Source organism: Lithobates pipiens, unplaced genomic scaffold (genome assembly GCF_037356315.1).
Source record: "Lithobates pipiens isolate NorthernLeopardFrog02 unplaced genomic scaffold, aLitPip1_a1.2 Scaffold_8, whole genome shotgun sequence".
Lineage (NCBI taxonomy): Eukaryota > Metazoa > Chordata > Amphibia > Anura > Ranidae > Lithobates > Lithobates pipiens.
Window position 1 is genome coordinate 289,330,066 of NW_027507903.1, and position 15,727 is coordinate 289,345,792.

The following is a 15,727-nucleotide window of genomic DNA, read 5'->3' on the forward strand; positions in this document are numbered from 1 at the left end:
ACCACAGTAGTGCAGATCATACATTTATGAATGGTACTCACAGTAAATCATGGGATATGACTTTTCATGCGACTTTGCAGTCCCAAGTCACACAAGTGTAAAAGTGGCATTAAAGCAACAGTAAAAGGTAGAACATTAAAACAAACATGTCCATACTTACATGGAATTGCACAGAGCTGCTGCGAACCTCTTCTAAGGTCCCCCGTCGACACTCCTGGCCTCTCCCGTGTCCAGTGCCGCTTCCCATGGGGGCACTCGTGCATGCTCACCCCCCAAGCCTCACTGTTGCATCTATGGACACAGACAGTGGGACACAACCCTGTTCCCTCATCACTCGCTTTGATCGACTGCCCTGGCAGGCAATGGCTCTCAGGGCCATAGCAAAGCCAGTGAAACCCGGAAGTGAGGAGAGAAAAGCTACAGATGTGCACAGCGCTTGATAGAATAAGGGCTCCGGTAAGTAAAAGGGTCTGAAGAGTTTTTACCTTAAAACTTTGTTACTCCAACATTCCATCGTCCTGATATGTGCCTGCTGTACCATGTACTTGTATGAAAAAGGATCCTGTTCTCTCTATTGCTACATTTGTGTGAAATGGTGTTCCTGCCAATCCCTCTGCTTTCCTATTAAAAACTGACCACACTATGCAGGAGAGCACATCGTGGTTAGTTCTCTAGTTTTGCTGGGAACTCAGCCTGCTCTCCTCCAATAATCAGACTTCTGATGCCCCCCCATCTGCACAGGCTTTAACTGTGAAGCTCAGAGAGCTGCTGTTTCTCCTCTGCTATTATGCAGTGGAGAATAGATGAATGTGATCGCTTATAAGAAAGGGAGAAAAAGGTGTGATATATATATATATATATTACATATACACACACACACACACACACACACACAGTTTTTGCCTTTCATAGTCTTTTGGCTAAAATGCCATTTTAGTCATCTGAATCATTTCAGTCATATTTTAGTCGACTGAAATCTGAGGCTTTAACAGACAGAGCTCCATGAAAAGCCAAAGGTCAGGTGGATAAACTTCCCTCCCTCACCATTCAGCTTTTGTTTGTTGATGAAAATTGGAATGGGCTTTCGTCAACAGTTTTTTATTGCTGTTTATACCCCTGTCCCAGAGATTCACCCCTCTATTTGTCCTGTTTATCGTTTATTACCTAAAGTGAAAGTAAAAGAAAAGCCCAACTTTTGGGTTGACACCAGAACAGTTAATAGAGGGGAAGTCTTCCAATGGGGATGACCTGGAATTTCAACACTTTGAAGGGATTTCCTCTCATTTCCAGTTTTGGCTATCAGGAAGGCAAATCTCCCCTTTAGGACATAGATGGCAAAAAAAAAAGCTGACAGGGGTTATAACACTCTCCTACTCGGACTAAAAAATAAAAAAAAGTTTTGCCTTTAGTTTACACTTTAGGTGAACCTCACCTATTGGCAAATTAAAGGATAAGCTCACCTACAGTAACATGTTACACCCATATTTAGCCGATGACCACTCTAGGTAGTTCAGTGATTCTTCCTGTCATTCAGTAACTGCCTGTCTGTACAAGGTACAATTGTAAATGCACATTTTTCTTACCTGCAAAAATATGTGCATTTAGATTTAAAAAAATAAAAAAAAAATAAAAGGAGTCTGAATTTATCCTTGCTGTATCTTGGGAAGTGCAGACTGGACTGACACTGTGCTTCATTTCTGCAAGACTCTGCTGTGATATCTAAAAGAAATGTCAAAGAAGTTATAGAGTGGGTGACAGAAACCTAAATGGTCCAGAAGCTTAAGTATTACATGGCTTGCGATAATACAGAATTGATAAAAGGAGGTGCAATTTTAAAGAATGGGCAAGGCAACCTACCCATACTAAACAGCTTAACTCCCATAAAACCACAAAGAGAAACTTAAGACATGACACATGTTTTCTTTTCTTTAATGGGTAGCCACTTTGGACACAGCCAAATATTCTTACACTCTTACAGGAAAACCCCTGAACATTTTTGTTTAAAAATAAAAAAGCAAAAGAAAAGCGGTGGTATACAATCATACTCAAGGGATTTATAAGATATGTAGTGCAGGCCAAGGCAAAATTTCTTCTTCTTTTTTTGTAAACATCTGAGCGTCAGTAAGAAACCAACAGTAAATCGAGCAACCAAACTCAAGATCTTCTAGACCTCATGCTGTCATCGACACAGTTCTGTGCAAGCAGTCATTGACACGGTTCTGTGCTAACAGCCATTTTAATCCACAGGATTGGGCTGCTTAAAGGCTACATCAGATTATTGGTCAGCAAGAACACACTGCAGAATACATCAAGAGCAGGCTTTGTAGATGTAGCATCTATGCAAAACTATACAGCCATGTCTTGGCCCAAAACTCTTCCAAGCATGCTCCACTAAAGTTAGGCATTTATATTAAAAAAATAAATCAAATAATTCTGATTTAAACTCCCAAGGAAAAAAAAAAAAAATCAGTTGCAAACCTCAAAAATGATTGTTACTCCTGTACCCACTTCCCAAGGATATTCTTGTCATTGTAAATAAAAAGTACGAAAATACGACTTAAATTATCTTCTTTTTAACCCACATACGAAACTGTATTGTAGAATCCATTTTCTGGTAAAGGAGAGTTCACATTTCAGAATTTGTTCTCCCAGCATGCCTGGCTAGTAGAATCTCTTGTTTCTTTCTTGACGTTTTTGAAACACCACGGCTCCAACTACAGCACAGACTATAATACCCAAGAGAGCAGCGAGAAGTAGCAAGAACACTTTCCAGCCAGTTAGAGGGCCACTGCGAAAGTTGCCAGTTGGATCGTCAACATTATCTGGAAGTTGTGTACATTAAAGAATAGATTTAAAGCTCTGCATAATCAACCAATTTGTATCAACATTTGTTATCGACATGCATCTAACACTGCAACATTGCATGAAACCATTAGATCACTTTATCCACCAATGCTCAAAACAGCAGCAAATTCTACATTCCCTATTTGACGCAGATTTAATCATATGGGGGGCGTCACATCTCTAGGATTTTCACCTTAGTCAGAAAATTAAGTAGAAGTGGTTAAAAAGACTATCATAGAATGTGTAAGAACAGTCAGGCGAGCTTTAGTAATAATTAGTTAGCACTTTGTCAGAATGACCCGATGAGGGTCCTAGAGCCCTGGTTCACAATGATGTGATTTTAGCTTGCAATTTGATGTCAAATTGCATGACAAAATCAGCAGCAATGGCACCATCCAAATTGTTGCAGTTACTGTACTACTTTATTTGGAAATTTCGGGGTGCGATTTCCATTGACATAGCCCTGAAGTCAGGACTGACATGCGAGAATGAAATCAGGCGAGTTCAGCTGAACTCAACCCGATTTCATTCCCGCAGTCAGTGGGAACCAGGGCTTAACCTGGGAATGATACTATATGAGGGTAAAGCTGGATAGAACATACCCACGGTGAGCCAAAACAGAAGTATTACAGCCTATACATACACACGTTTTGCCTTTCATTTTGATTTTAAACTACTGAATTGGCTGTTTTACAAGCTAAGGGTTCACATATACACTTTACCAACTACCTTGTGTATCTTATTCTGAACCTAGAATGGTGGGTTTTGCAAGACATCAAATTACACCCAATACTATATTTTCAGTACAGAGGAAAATTATAAATACATGTTAAAAAAATAAAAATAAAAAAAATAATCACATTTTATGCTCACCTTTTGGAGACTTTAACAGGCTAACACTGGGCTCTATTTTAGTCCAGTCAATATTCTCTTCATCAGGCGAATGTTCAACCATGAGCTGGTAAACCTTCATGGAGATAATATCGTGATTATCTATAGAACAAAAAATAAATAAAAATGAATGCCTTTAATATATGTTCCAGAGTTATAGTAAGCAAATAACTGTGTTCAAGAACAATCTTTTTTAACCTGACAAGTCTCCAGTTGCAGCAGTTGCTCCAAAATAGTATCCTGTTGGTAATCTAACACCTGAAATGTCAACGCAATTCTTCCATTCATTTTTACCTTCGATGTCAGTCATCACCTTTAAGAAATAAAGAAAAATTACAAATTAAAAACCATAAGTCACTATTTTTAACCAGCTAAGCATGATAATCCTATGATAATACTATTTTAGAGCTGACATTTTTCCACACTTTTTTTGCAGTTTTGGGGCAGGTGTTTTTACCACTTTTCAGGTTTATATTGCAATGTCGCCTTTGGGGAGAGTCATTTCATTTACTGCTCTGAAGATCACACTGGCAGTAATAGGAGTCCCCTAACATGGTCAGACAGATAAAAGTCTGACAGATGTTCCATGCTATATCAATTGTTGAAAAAAAACAAATTCAACCAAATGATCTGTACAATGTATATAGAACTGTCTTGTACTTTATCAGAAGGTGAAAAATACGATAAGGTAAACACTGACATCCAGCAACTTAATTAATGCATATATCTAAACACTTAGGGAAGACAACTTTATTGAACAAATTTCTCACCGTAAGACGCCCACGAGAATAGCGTATGGCTACAAATGTGTCATGGTTGGCATTGCGAAGATCAGCTGTGCAACCCGCCAATTCAGCTGTGCGCCCATCTTTACTGTGATCATACTCTAAGGAGCCATTGTTCACCATAACAGAGATATAAGGATAGACACGCTGCAAACAGAGTTTGGACAAAAATAAGGAAAAAATAAATAAAAATTCCTTCCCAATTAGCCTGGAAAAAATACCTTCATAATCCGCCTGGAGGCAATTGGATATTCCCTGAATCAACTACCCCTCATGTTAATACCCAGTTATATAATGTGCATTTAGGAAAGAACCCAGGCATTCTTGATCTACTGATCTGGGCAGAACCACCTCTGGAGGGAGTCTATGCCACATTTTCACAGCTTATTGTTAAGAAGTCTGTGTTTGGGGGTTAAATCTCTTCCAAATGTAAAGCGTGCCCTCTTGGCCCCTGTGTTGAACTTCATGTGAACGTCATTACACCAAGTTCACTATATAGACCACTCATGTATTTGTACATGTTGATCATATCCCCCATTAATCTTCTCTTATCAAGAGAGAATAAATTCAGTTCCTCTAATCCTCATAGCCAAGTTCCTCCATACCTCTTATCAATTTGGTTGCCCGTCTCTGCATTCTCCAGTTACCCGATATACTTTTTGTGAACTGGTGCCCAAAACTGAACTGCATATTCCAAATGAGGTCTTAATTTGTACAGGGGCAAAATGATAGCTCTCTTTGGAGTCTATACCTTTTAGACCCCTTTCACACAGATGTTTTTCAGGCGCTTTTGGGCTAAAAATAGCACCTGTAAAGCACCAAAAAAAACAGCTTCCTTGCAGTCTCAGTGTGAAAGCCGGAGTGCTTTCACACTGAGGCGATGGCAGGATGTTATAAAAAAAAAAAAAAAAAAAACTCCTGCAAGCAGCATCTTTGGAGTGGTGAAGGAGTGGTGTGTATACAAGTACAGGTAGACCTTAGTGCCCTGTTTCATTGGGCAACTATGTGGCAAATGAAGTTTAATGTTGATAAACGTAAAGTTATACACTTGGGGGCTAAAAACCATGCATGCCTCAAATTCTAGGAGGAGACCAACTGGGGTGTGCTTTCTAAAGCAAGAAAAAATTATTCTTTTATGAAGGCCCCTTTTGCACTGGGGCATCGGCGGTACCATCGTTTTTGCGGGGGTTTTCAGACGCTAACCCCAGCGCCAAAACGACGGTACCAACGACGCTCCAGTGCAAAAGGGGCCTTCATAAAAGAAATTTTTTTTCTTGCTTTAGAAAGCACACCCCAGTTGGTCTCCTCCTAGAATTTATGAGGCATGCAAGTTTTTAGCCCAAGTGTATAACTTTACGTTTATCAACATTAAACCTCATTTGCCACACACATAGTTACCCAATTAAACAGGGCACTGAGGTCTACTTGTAAGTTGGAGACATCCTGCAAGGATGCCCTATTCCACTACATAGCTTGGTGTCATCTGCAAATGCTGAAATGGTACTTTTAATCACAAGATTAATATTTATAAATATATTATAAATGGGAAAAAGAAAAAAGGAAATAAAAATACCAATAGGCACTTTAGTGTCGCAAAGTGATATTAACCACTTTGAAGAGAGATCGCTATGGCAGCATCTAGCTACCATAACCGCGGTAACCTATTCTTCACTGAGCGGTTTTAGATTGAAAGTTGTCTCTGTGGCGGATTCGCCACAAGATCACTTATCGGCGGCGGGAGAGGGGGCCTGCCGCATCCTGGAGCCGTCTGTAGCAGCAGAGGCGATCGGGTCCTCTCCCTAGCTTGGTATGCAGACAAGTGAGGGGAATATGGCCCCCATCCTTCTCCATCCCAATGCAGGGCGGAATTGATGTCAAAAACTTCACTTCCACCCATAGCTCTTAAAGCAACATTATTTTTTATTTCATTTAAGTGTAAATATGATATCTGAGATCTTTTTGACTCCAGATCTCATATTTAAAAAAGGAGGTCCTGTCATGCCTTTAGGATGTTCACATTCCTTGTAATAGGAATAAAACTGACACAATTTTTTTTTTTTTTTAAAAAGAGTAGTTTAAAAATAAAAAGTAAAATAAATAAGAAAAAAAAAAATTTAAAAAAGCGTGCGCCGAGCTCGCATGCAGAAGCGATCGCATAAGTGAGCAGCGCCCCCATATGAAAACAGTGTTCAAACCACACGTGAGGTATCGCCACGATGGGTAGAGCGAGAGCAATAATTCTAGCCCTGGATCTCCTCTAACTCAGACCATGCAACCTGTAGAATTTTTTTTAAAGGTCACCTATGGAGATTTTTTTAACAGTAAAAGTTTGTCATGATTCCACGAGCGGGTGCAATTTTGGGTATCAATTTACTTGGCACAACATTATCTTTCACAATATAAAAAAAAATTTGGCTAACATTACTGTTGTCTTGTTTTTTTATTCAAAAAAGTGTATTTTTTCCAAAGAAATGCGCTTGTAAGACCACTGCGCAAATACAGTGTGACAAAGTATTGCAACAACCGCCATTTTATTCTCCAAGGTCTTAGGGGGAAAAATAGATAGGATAGATAGGATAGATATCCAACATTTTCTTAACATTTTTTAAATAACAAATGTTATATTTACCTGCTCTGTGCAGTATTTTTTTTCAACAGAGCAGCACTGATTCTGCTCTTCTTGGGTCCCCTGCCGGTGTTCGACCCTTCCCTTTTGTCGAGTGCCCCCAGTGCAACTAGCTTGCAAAGGGGGCTTCCGAGCTGCAGCTCTGAGTGTCAATTCACACACAAGAGCAGTGGGTAGGACCCGCCTCTTCTCTCCTCATTGGTTCACTGGTTGTGACTGACAGCAGTGGGAGCCCATGGCTACCGCTGCTGTCTTAGCTAATGAGGAGGGAAGAGTCCCCTCTCATGCACATTGCTAGAGGAAGATCGGGCTCAGATGAGCATTAGGGAGGGCTGGGGGGAGCTGCTACACAGAGAAGGTTTTTTTTTTACTTAATACATAAAGGCAAAAAACCTTAAGCCTTTACAAACACTTTAAAGTAAACCCTTATTAGCAAAGCTACGTTTAAATTTCACTCTCCCCACCCAGCCCAGCATATATTTACCTTCACTTCACTGCTGCTCTGTTTGGCGACACAAGCTGAAGGGAATATCTTACATACATTTTAGTGGTACAGCGTTGTATTGTAAGTTTCATGAGTTTTATTCACAATTTCTGTTTTAAACAGCAGGTTTTAGCACTACAGATTGATTTGCAAGTGTAGATTTATACACACAAAGGGAAAATTTTGTCACCAGAGAGGTGATCCAGCAGATAGGTCAACTTGACAGTCTACTATCAAAATATGAAAAGGTAAATGGACTCTGAATACATTTCCTAGAAGAGTGTTGTACAGGTCTGGCTAAATCAAGTGCTGATTGCAAAACCTAATACTTGAATAAAAACACCTGTCATAGGTTGTCCATAAAAGGAGACTCAAGCAATCATTTTCCAATGAGAAAGGACCTTATTTAAAACACTCCCCCAACTGAACTTTCAGCTCTGTACTTGTAAGGACAAAAAATAAAAATGGTAGTGCCCATGTAGATGCTATGGTTTGAAAAAGGCTATGTAACTGTTTAAATAACCAGTGAAAGAAGACATTCACTTACAGAGCTGCCATGAAAAAAAATAAAAAAAATTAATTTACCCAGAAGTCTCTCTTTTGAAGAAGCTTACATGCATACACTTCTCAAAAAGCATTGCCTAAAGTGAACTTGGAAAACAACTGAAGGCAGTGTGAAGAATTGTGAAAGGAAATAAAATGTATCAGATTAGAAAAGATCAAGCAGTATGCAGGAGTAATACTCACCTCTGTTGTTTCATCGTTGGGATAGGTGTCAACAAAGACTGCCAGGCCATGAAATTTATCATGGTTTCCAAACACAGGACCTTAAAGAGGTTATGGAAAGTTATTAGTGACTGCCAATCAACAAAGCGGGCAAGCAAAAAAAGAAAAAGATAAAGACCGTAACGATCTACCTGGCTCTAACCTATCCTTTGCATACCAAAGTGCAAAGCCATCCCCGTGTAGGTTCTTCTTTCCTGCTCCATGTATCCGGAAATGGACATGTAGCTCCCAGTCCTTCAAAAAACAAGGCTGAAAAGAAAACACCCAGACAATTACTGCAACATACTCTATTTTTGAGATGCTTCAATTCAGGCATTAGGTTTTCTAGAACACTTTAACTTACTATTCTATTCCAGATAGAACCCTCTTTACTCCGCTCATCAGGAGTTAAACGGACGTATTGACTTGTAAGCATTGTACTACCCATGAAATCCCATAGTGGCATTGAACTAGAACCAACACCTAAAAAAAAAAAAAAAAAAAAAAAAAAAGAAGACGTTAAAACAGAAAACAAAAATGCATGTGGGCAGGGGCACAAAAGTGAAGATATTTTATAACAGTGGAAAAAATAAAATCCTTAAAAGCCACAGGTAACATTTTCCACCAAGGCTAAAACAAACACATGCAAGCTGCAATGACTGACTATATAGATAAATTAAGGATGCACATCTGACCTACTGGAACAGAGGAGGTGGGGAGAATGGGTTGCAAAGTTATTCTTAAAGTCCAACTGCAGGCACATAGCTTTTTGAAATTTCTGTGTGTCTAAACCTACTACTAATACAGGGCTTGACAAATTTGCTTAGAATCTAGGAGCCAGCTGAAAGAGTTAGGAGCCAGTTATTTAAATGCTCTACCCAGCGCCCAGAACTGCATGTCTGGGGCATCTGAAAATAATTGCTCATGACAATATTAAAAAAATAAATAACTTTTGTTTTGTTATAAGTTTTTGCAAATACGTTTTTTTTCTCCTTCACCGATGCGCTTTGATAGGCAGCACTGATGGGGCGGCATTGAGGTTGGAACTGATGGGCACTGGCAGGTGGCATTGATGGACACCAATAGGCAGCACTGAGGTGCCACTAATGGGAATTGGCAGGTGGCACCGATGGGCAGCATTGGCAGCTGGCACTAACTGGCATTGGCAAGCGGCACTGGATTGCACTGGCAGGTTGCACTGCTTGGCACTGGCAGGTGGCACTGCTTGGCACTGGCAGGTGGCACTGGCAGGTGGCACTGGCAGGTGGCACTGGCAGGTGGCACTGGCAGGTGGCACTGGCAGGTGGCACTGGCAGGTGGCACTGGCAGGTGGCACTGGCAGGTGGCATGTGGCAATAACTGGCATGTGGCAATAACTGGCATGTGGCGCTGGATGGCACGTGACACTGACAGATGGCATTGGCAGGTGGCACTGATTGGCACTGGCAGGTGGCAATGGGTGGCACAGATTGGCAAGTGGCACTGGCAGATGGCACTAACTGGCACTGGCAGGTGGCACTGGATTGCACAGTCAAGTGGCACTAACTGGCACTGGCAGGTGGCACTAACTGGCACTTGGCACTGGCAGGTGGCAGTGGATTGCACTGGCAGGTGGCACTGGTTGGCACGGATTGGCAAGTGGCACAGGTTGGCACGGATTGGCAAGTGGCACTGGATTGCACTGATTGGCAAGTGGCACTGGATTGCACTGATTGGCAAGTGGCACTGGATTGCACTGATTGGCAAGTGGCACTGGATTGCACTGATTGGCAAGTGGCACTGGATTGCACTGATTGGCAAGTGGCACTGGATTGCACTGATTGGCAAGTGGCACTGGATTGCACACTAACTGGTATTGGCAGGTGGCACTGGCAGGTTTCACAGCCAATAGTGTAACTGTGAAACTGAATGCTCTCTGCAGTGCTGCACTGTGTGAAACTGTATGGAGAGAGGAGCTGACACATTCAGCGTGATGTCAGAAGTGGGCGGGACCCAGCAGCTATCCAGCCAATGATTGGGCTGCTTAAGAAAGGGGAGGGGCCACATACACGTATTTGCCCGCCCAGATCCCATCCCATTGGCTGGTGTTGGAAAGCTGTGTCCTGCCCACCCCGACATTCAGCCTCAATTTTGACAGCTCCTCTCTAAACACATTTTCACACACTGCGGCGCTGCTCTGCCAACAGTGTGGGGAGAAGGGAGGAAGATGTCAGAGGCTGCTGAGCTGCTCTCTTCCTGCTCCATCCCGACTACCAGACAGTGCTCTGTGTCTGGAGGCACCAGACACAGAGCAACAGAGGCACCTATCAGTGACAAAAACCCAGGCACCAGGGCACAACTTCTAGTCGCAACGGCGACCTGGCGCCTGGGATTTGTCGAGCCCTGTACTAATAATTGATCTGCAAAGGGGAAAGGAGCCTGAGCAATTTGAGTTCACCGTGCATTTTAATGCAAGTCCTACTTTAAACAGGCAATTCAATTTAAAGCTTTATGATAAAAACATTACTTTAAAACTGGTAAACATTGGATGGTGTATACTAGCGGTGTACCGAATGGAAATTTTGGTGCTGAAACCGAAAATGCAGGATGCACCTGACTGAAACTTAGTTTAAAAAAAAAAAAAAATTATAATATTATATATATATATATATATATATATATATATATATATATATATATATATATAATTGTCTCTGACATTTTTATTAACCACTTCAATACCAGGCACTTATACACCTTCCTGCCCAGGACAATATTCAGCTTTCAGCACTGTCACAACTTGAATGACAATTGCGGTCATGCTACACTGTACCCAAACTAAATTTTTATCATTTTGTTCCCACAAATAGAGCTTTCTTTTGGTGGTATTTGATCACCTCTGCGTTTTTTTTTTTTCTCTAAAAAAAAAAAAAAAAAAAAAAAAAAAAAAAAAAAAATCGAAAATTTAGAAAGAAAGAAAAAGTTTTGCTTTTGTTTCTGTTATACAATTTTGTAAATAAGTTTTCTCTTTCACTGATGGGCACTGATAAGAAGGTACTGATAGACAGCACTGGTGGGAACTGAAAGGCTGAAAAGATAAGCAATTATGGGTGGCACTGGTAGACATTGTCAGTGGGAACTGATTGGCAGCTACCTGGGCACAGATGTGCATTTTCCTGGGGGTCTAGGGGGTATACCTGGTGGTCCAGTGTGGATGGCCTTCCTGGTGGTCTTGGGCGGCATGATGGTGGCCCTGGGCGGGATCCAAGGGGGGGCTTCGCTGATAAACAATCTGTCAGATGCGAGTGAGGAAAAGCCGATCACTGGCTATTCCTATTTATATCGAGATTGGACACAGCTGATCACGTGGAAAGAGTCTCCGCCAGACACTCTTTAGCTAGATCAGTGTTGCGGGTGTCAGACCGACATACCGCAAACAACGATTGCCGCAATGCATGCCCCCGGGGGCGCGCAGTGGCTTAATATTCTGAGGATGTCATGACACCCAGTCAGTATATCGAAACTACTTTGCCGCCGTCATTCTTCTATATAGCGGGTGGCAAGTGGTTAAATATCATGAATTTAAAATATGAATTTATTGGTGGCCATTTTTGGTACCTTTAGCACCATAAAAGCTCAAGAAAAATGTATCCCTTTAAATTCTATGCACGTCTTCACAAAGGTTCGTTGCACTTCTGTTGTGGTGTTAAAAATCCTGCTTGCTGCGTTTTTGTTCAGAAGAAAAAAAAAAACTCAACCAAAAATTGCACCTCCCTATTGAAATGCATTGAAAATGCAGCAAGAACACATCACTAACACATCCATGTTACATTTGTGATGCGGTTTTGGAATCACGTGACCTATGAAAAACACATCATAAGCGCAATAGAATCGCAAGCGTTTTTTGGTGCCATTATTTTCAGCGACCAAAATTTCAGGGGGAATATCTAGCATATACCTTTAAAACTGGTTATATATTGGATGGTGTATCACTGATATTCTTAGGGCAGACATGACAACATGCAACCACTATCTTAACCAGGCAATCAAGTCTACTAGGAGTGGCAGTGTTATGCTTTTTGTTCTACAGTAGTCAAGCGTTACAGCTCCTCAAGGCAGGGTGTCACCAAGAAAAAAAGAGTCACCAAGAAAGAGCTACAGATGGAGATCTGCACAATCCATAAGTTGCAGATAACCTAACAAAATCAGATAAAGCAAGCTAGAATAGGAAACCCTTTAAAGGAAAATCGCAATGACCTAGAGTCCCCCTGCTATCTGGCATCTTGGATTTGTCCTTCCAAGGATGCAAAATAGCTATCACTTTTAATTTACTATTGTAGTTTTTAGCTACACAGTTTGAAGTGATAAAAATTGGGAGAGCCCCTAATGGGAACAAGAGGAAAAGCCTTTACGGCTACAGAAGACAATGTATGGAGAACTAGTCAGAAATATTCCCCTTAAGTAAAAAAAAAAAAAAAAAAATCACACACATTATCACTAACCTTCCAAATGAATGCTTGCTATCCCTCCTAACCATTAAGACTATAATACAGTGATGGGGAACCTTGGCAGCCCAGATGTTTTGGAACTACATTTCCCATGATGCTCATGCACTCTGCAGTGTAGCTGAGCATCATAGGAAATGTAGTTCCAAAACATCTGGGCTGCCAAGGTTCCCCATTTCCTATGATGCTCAACTACACTGCAGAGTGCATGATCATGGGAAATGTAGTTCCAAAACATCTGGGGCGTCAAGGTTTGTCATCAATGCTATAATACAATACTAGTGCGTTGCAGGATAAATGCCAGCAGACAGGTAGGCAAAGCATCTGGACATCTCAACTGGCAACAGGCAATTTTTATTCCCCAATTTCACTTTCAGTTTAAATCAGGTAGAGAATTCTCTCACCTTATCTGGAGATTTCCTAAATGAATAACATACTGAAAAAAAAAATATGCTGTTTAATATATTAATATTTCTAAAACAAATGTTGCATGCAACTTAGATGTGTATTTTGGGATATCTAGAAAAGCCAAAAATTCAAGTTAATCTGAGATGGGGGCTTAGTAGAACACTGTTCCCTACTAGAAAGTTGATTGCACTAAAGTGGATTTCCCCACATCCCACAGATGGAGGGGAACTAAAGGAGTTGACTCATCAGCATAGGGGAGAGATGTTTGCTTTGTATTGAGGCGATTATGATATATGTGCTTGCTGAGGAAAAAAAAAAAAAAAAAGTGAAACGCATTTCAGGTGCATCAAAACAAAAAGATGTTCAGTGTCTTATGTTGTTATTTCCAACACAGCCACGGCCTAAAAAGAAAAAAAACTGTCCCCTGCCAGAAAGTTGCAGAAAGAGTTTTTTCTTTGCAGTTGCTGGCAAAAGGACAAGTTTTTTTTCTACTCAGGCTGTGACTGCATTCAAAGTTCATTGGAGCTTTAGGCGCTTACAATAAATGATAAATTAGATGTAAAACCCAGCTGGATGGGCAGAAGGTGGCACGACTTTTCTTAGTAGAGTGCTGTCAACTCCCACAGTGCCACTAGATAGCCACTCAGGGCAGTAGCTATGGACTATGAGTAAAGCACTAAGGCGGCTTTCACAATGAGGTGCTTTACAGGTGCTATAGTGCTAAAAATAGCGCCTGCAAAGCACCTGTAAAAGCGCCTCTCCTCTCACTCCAGTGTGAAAGCCCAAGTGCTTTCACACTGGAGTGGTGCGCTGGCAGGACACCAAAAAAAGTCCTGCACACAGCATCTTTGAGTCGCTGGGGGAGCGGTGCATAGGAGCTGTAAGAACTGAGCCATTGGCAGAAGAGGCGGGGGACAGATGACGCATGGGCCTGATTCTGCATCCACCTAAGTAGACAAAAAAAAAAAAAAGAGTAATTTCTCTTTTAAAGTGAATGGGACTGTCGGTGAGTCAAGTTGATTTAATTTTTTATTTTGTGTGTGGGAAGGGAAAATGTTGGATGGGTAAGGAAAATGTAATAAATCAGATGTTAAAAATGATTGTGAAAGGCTTAATGATCAAATAATGTTTTTGTACAACTGAACAAAATACGAAAAGTATATATATAAAAAGTTGATTTAAATCAAGCCTTTTTACTAGTGATATCCACCCTGGCTGCACTGACAGGCAGCACCGGTGGGCACCAATTGGCAGCACTGATAATCAGGATACTAATTATCAGCGCCCTGATGTCCCCTGTGTGGGCTTGCCAGTGGTCGTCTCTCCTTTCCTCACATGATTGTCAGTATGAGAGGAGGATTACCGATAACCAGCAAATCTGGTTACATTGTGATCACAATTGCCGATCACCACCTTGATTGGCACTTTACCCCAATTTGTGATGCAGCAATCTCAGTTCACTGCCAATGTGTGTCGCAGGGGGGCTCGCAGGCAGCGTGAGCACGGGAGGGCGCCATAGGATGGTCCCGCGGCAAAGAGCCGCTGCGCTGTAGCCGTCATTTGGCTATAGTGTGGTCACAACGGGGTTAATCAGTACAGTCGTCATCCAAAAATACATGACATCGCGTCCGAATTTTTTATTCTGTCGTGCGAGAATTTTCGGAACTTCAGTACCCTCTTAGTTTTCGATATGCAACTAAAATGCAAATAAAAAAATAAAAAAACACAGATGCTCATTTTTCCGATAATGTCACTGGGTTTACCAGGCTTAAAGAATAATAAAAAAAATAAATGTATATTTACACTGAGGGTTTCAGTGACCGTGGTAAACCCTCTCTGTTGCCCCTAGGCTCCTGAATTCCACATGAATATGTCCAGCTACTGTATAAGCAAAGCACTAAACCGCCCCATGTCTTCCTCACCTTGGTAAGGTTTGATGAGAGAGTGCTCCCTCTTCACGTGCTCGCTGTTCCCATCGGTCAGGTCTCCGGCGGCCCCGAGAATAAACAGACAAAAAAGAGACTGGAGACACAGCAAGCCATAGATGTAAAGAGCCGCCATCACTACCCAATACTAACGAGAGTCTACTTCCGCCTACATCACTTCCGCCTCCCATTCGCCCACACACACCATTCACTTTGTATTCCGGAAATATTCATCAAGAACTGTAATTCACAGCCAGCAGCCATTGCGGTGTATAAAAGGAATAACCACCCAGCACGGAAGCTTACGTTTTAATCAACAGAATCTGATATGTATCACGCTACATTAAATCTTGCCCGGGTCAAAAATGGCCGCAGGATACTCTCCAATGCCTGCGTTTCATCAGAAACATCTGAACCAACGCCACTTTTCTAAATTTGCAAGGGAATTAAGTTTTCCGCGCTCTCGCTCTGCTTCACAACCGGAGCCATTGTTCTGGAGAATGTGCCTATGCTTT

At 41.4% G+C, this 15,727-nt stretch overlaps 1 protein-coding gene across 1 annotated transcript; it reads right to left on the reverse strand.

Moving 5' to 3' along the window:
• Nucleotides 1-1,913: 1,913 nt before the first annotated feature.
• On the reverse strand, nucleotides 1,914-15,382 carry LMAN2 (lectin, mannose binding 2). The gene is made up of 8 exons (XM_077472381.1): nucleotides 15,210-15,382; nucleotides 8,760-8,878; nucleotides 8,548-8,665; nucleotides 8,378-8,457; nucleotides 4,506-4,667; nucleotides 3,934-4,048; nucleotides 3,718-3,837; nucleotides 1,914-2,822 (listed from the first exon to the last, which is right to left on the reverse strand). Exons 1-8 carry the CDS (start codon nucleotides 15,346-15,348, stop codon nucleotides 2,662-2,664), a joined length of 1,014 nt encoding a protein of 337 aa, XP_077328507.1. The 5' UTR covers nucleotides 15,349-15,382; the 3' UTR covers nucleotides 1,914-2,661.
• Nucleotides 15,383-15,727: the final 345 nt, after the last annotated feature.

Coding starts and splice junctions, on each gene's coding strand:
- LMAN2 (XM_077472381.1), bottom strand. CDS start 15,348: ATGGCGGCTCTTTACATCTATGGCTTGCTGTGTCTCCAGTCTCTTTTT. Junction 8,666..8,759: donor GTTCTATCTGGAATAGAATA/GTAAGTTAAAGT, acceptor TTTTCTTTTCAG/CCTTGTTTTTTGAAGGACTG. Junction 4,049..4,505: donor ATTCTCGTGGGCGTCTTACG/GTGAGAAATTTG, acceptor TATTTCTTAAAG/GTGATGACTGACATCGAAGG.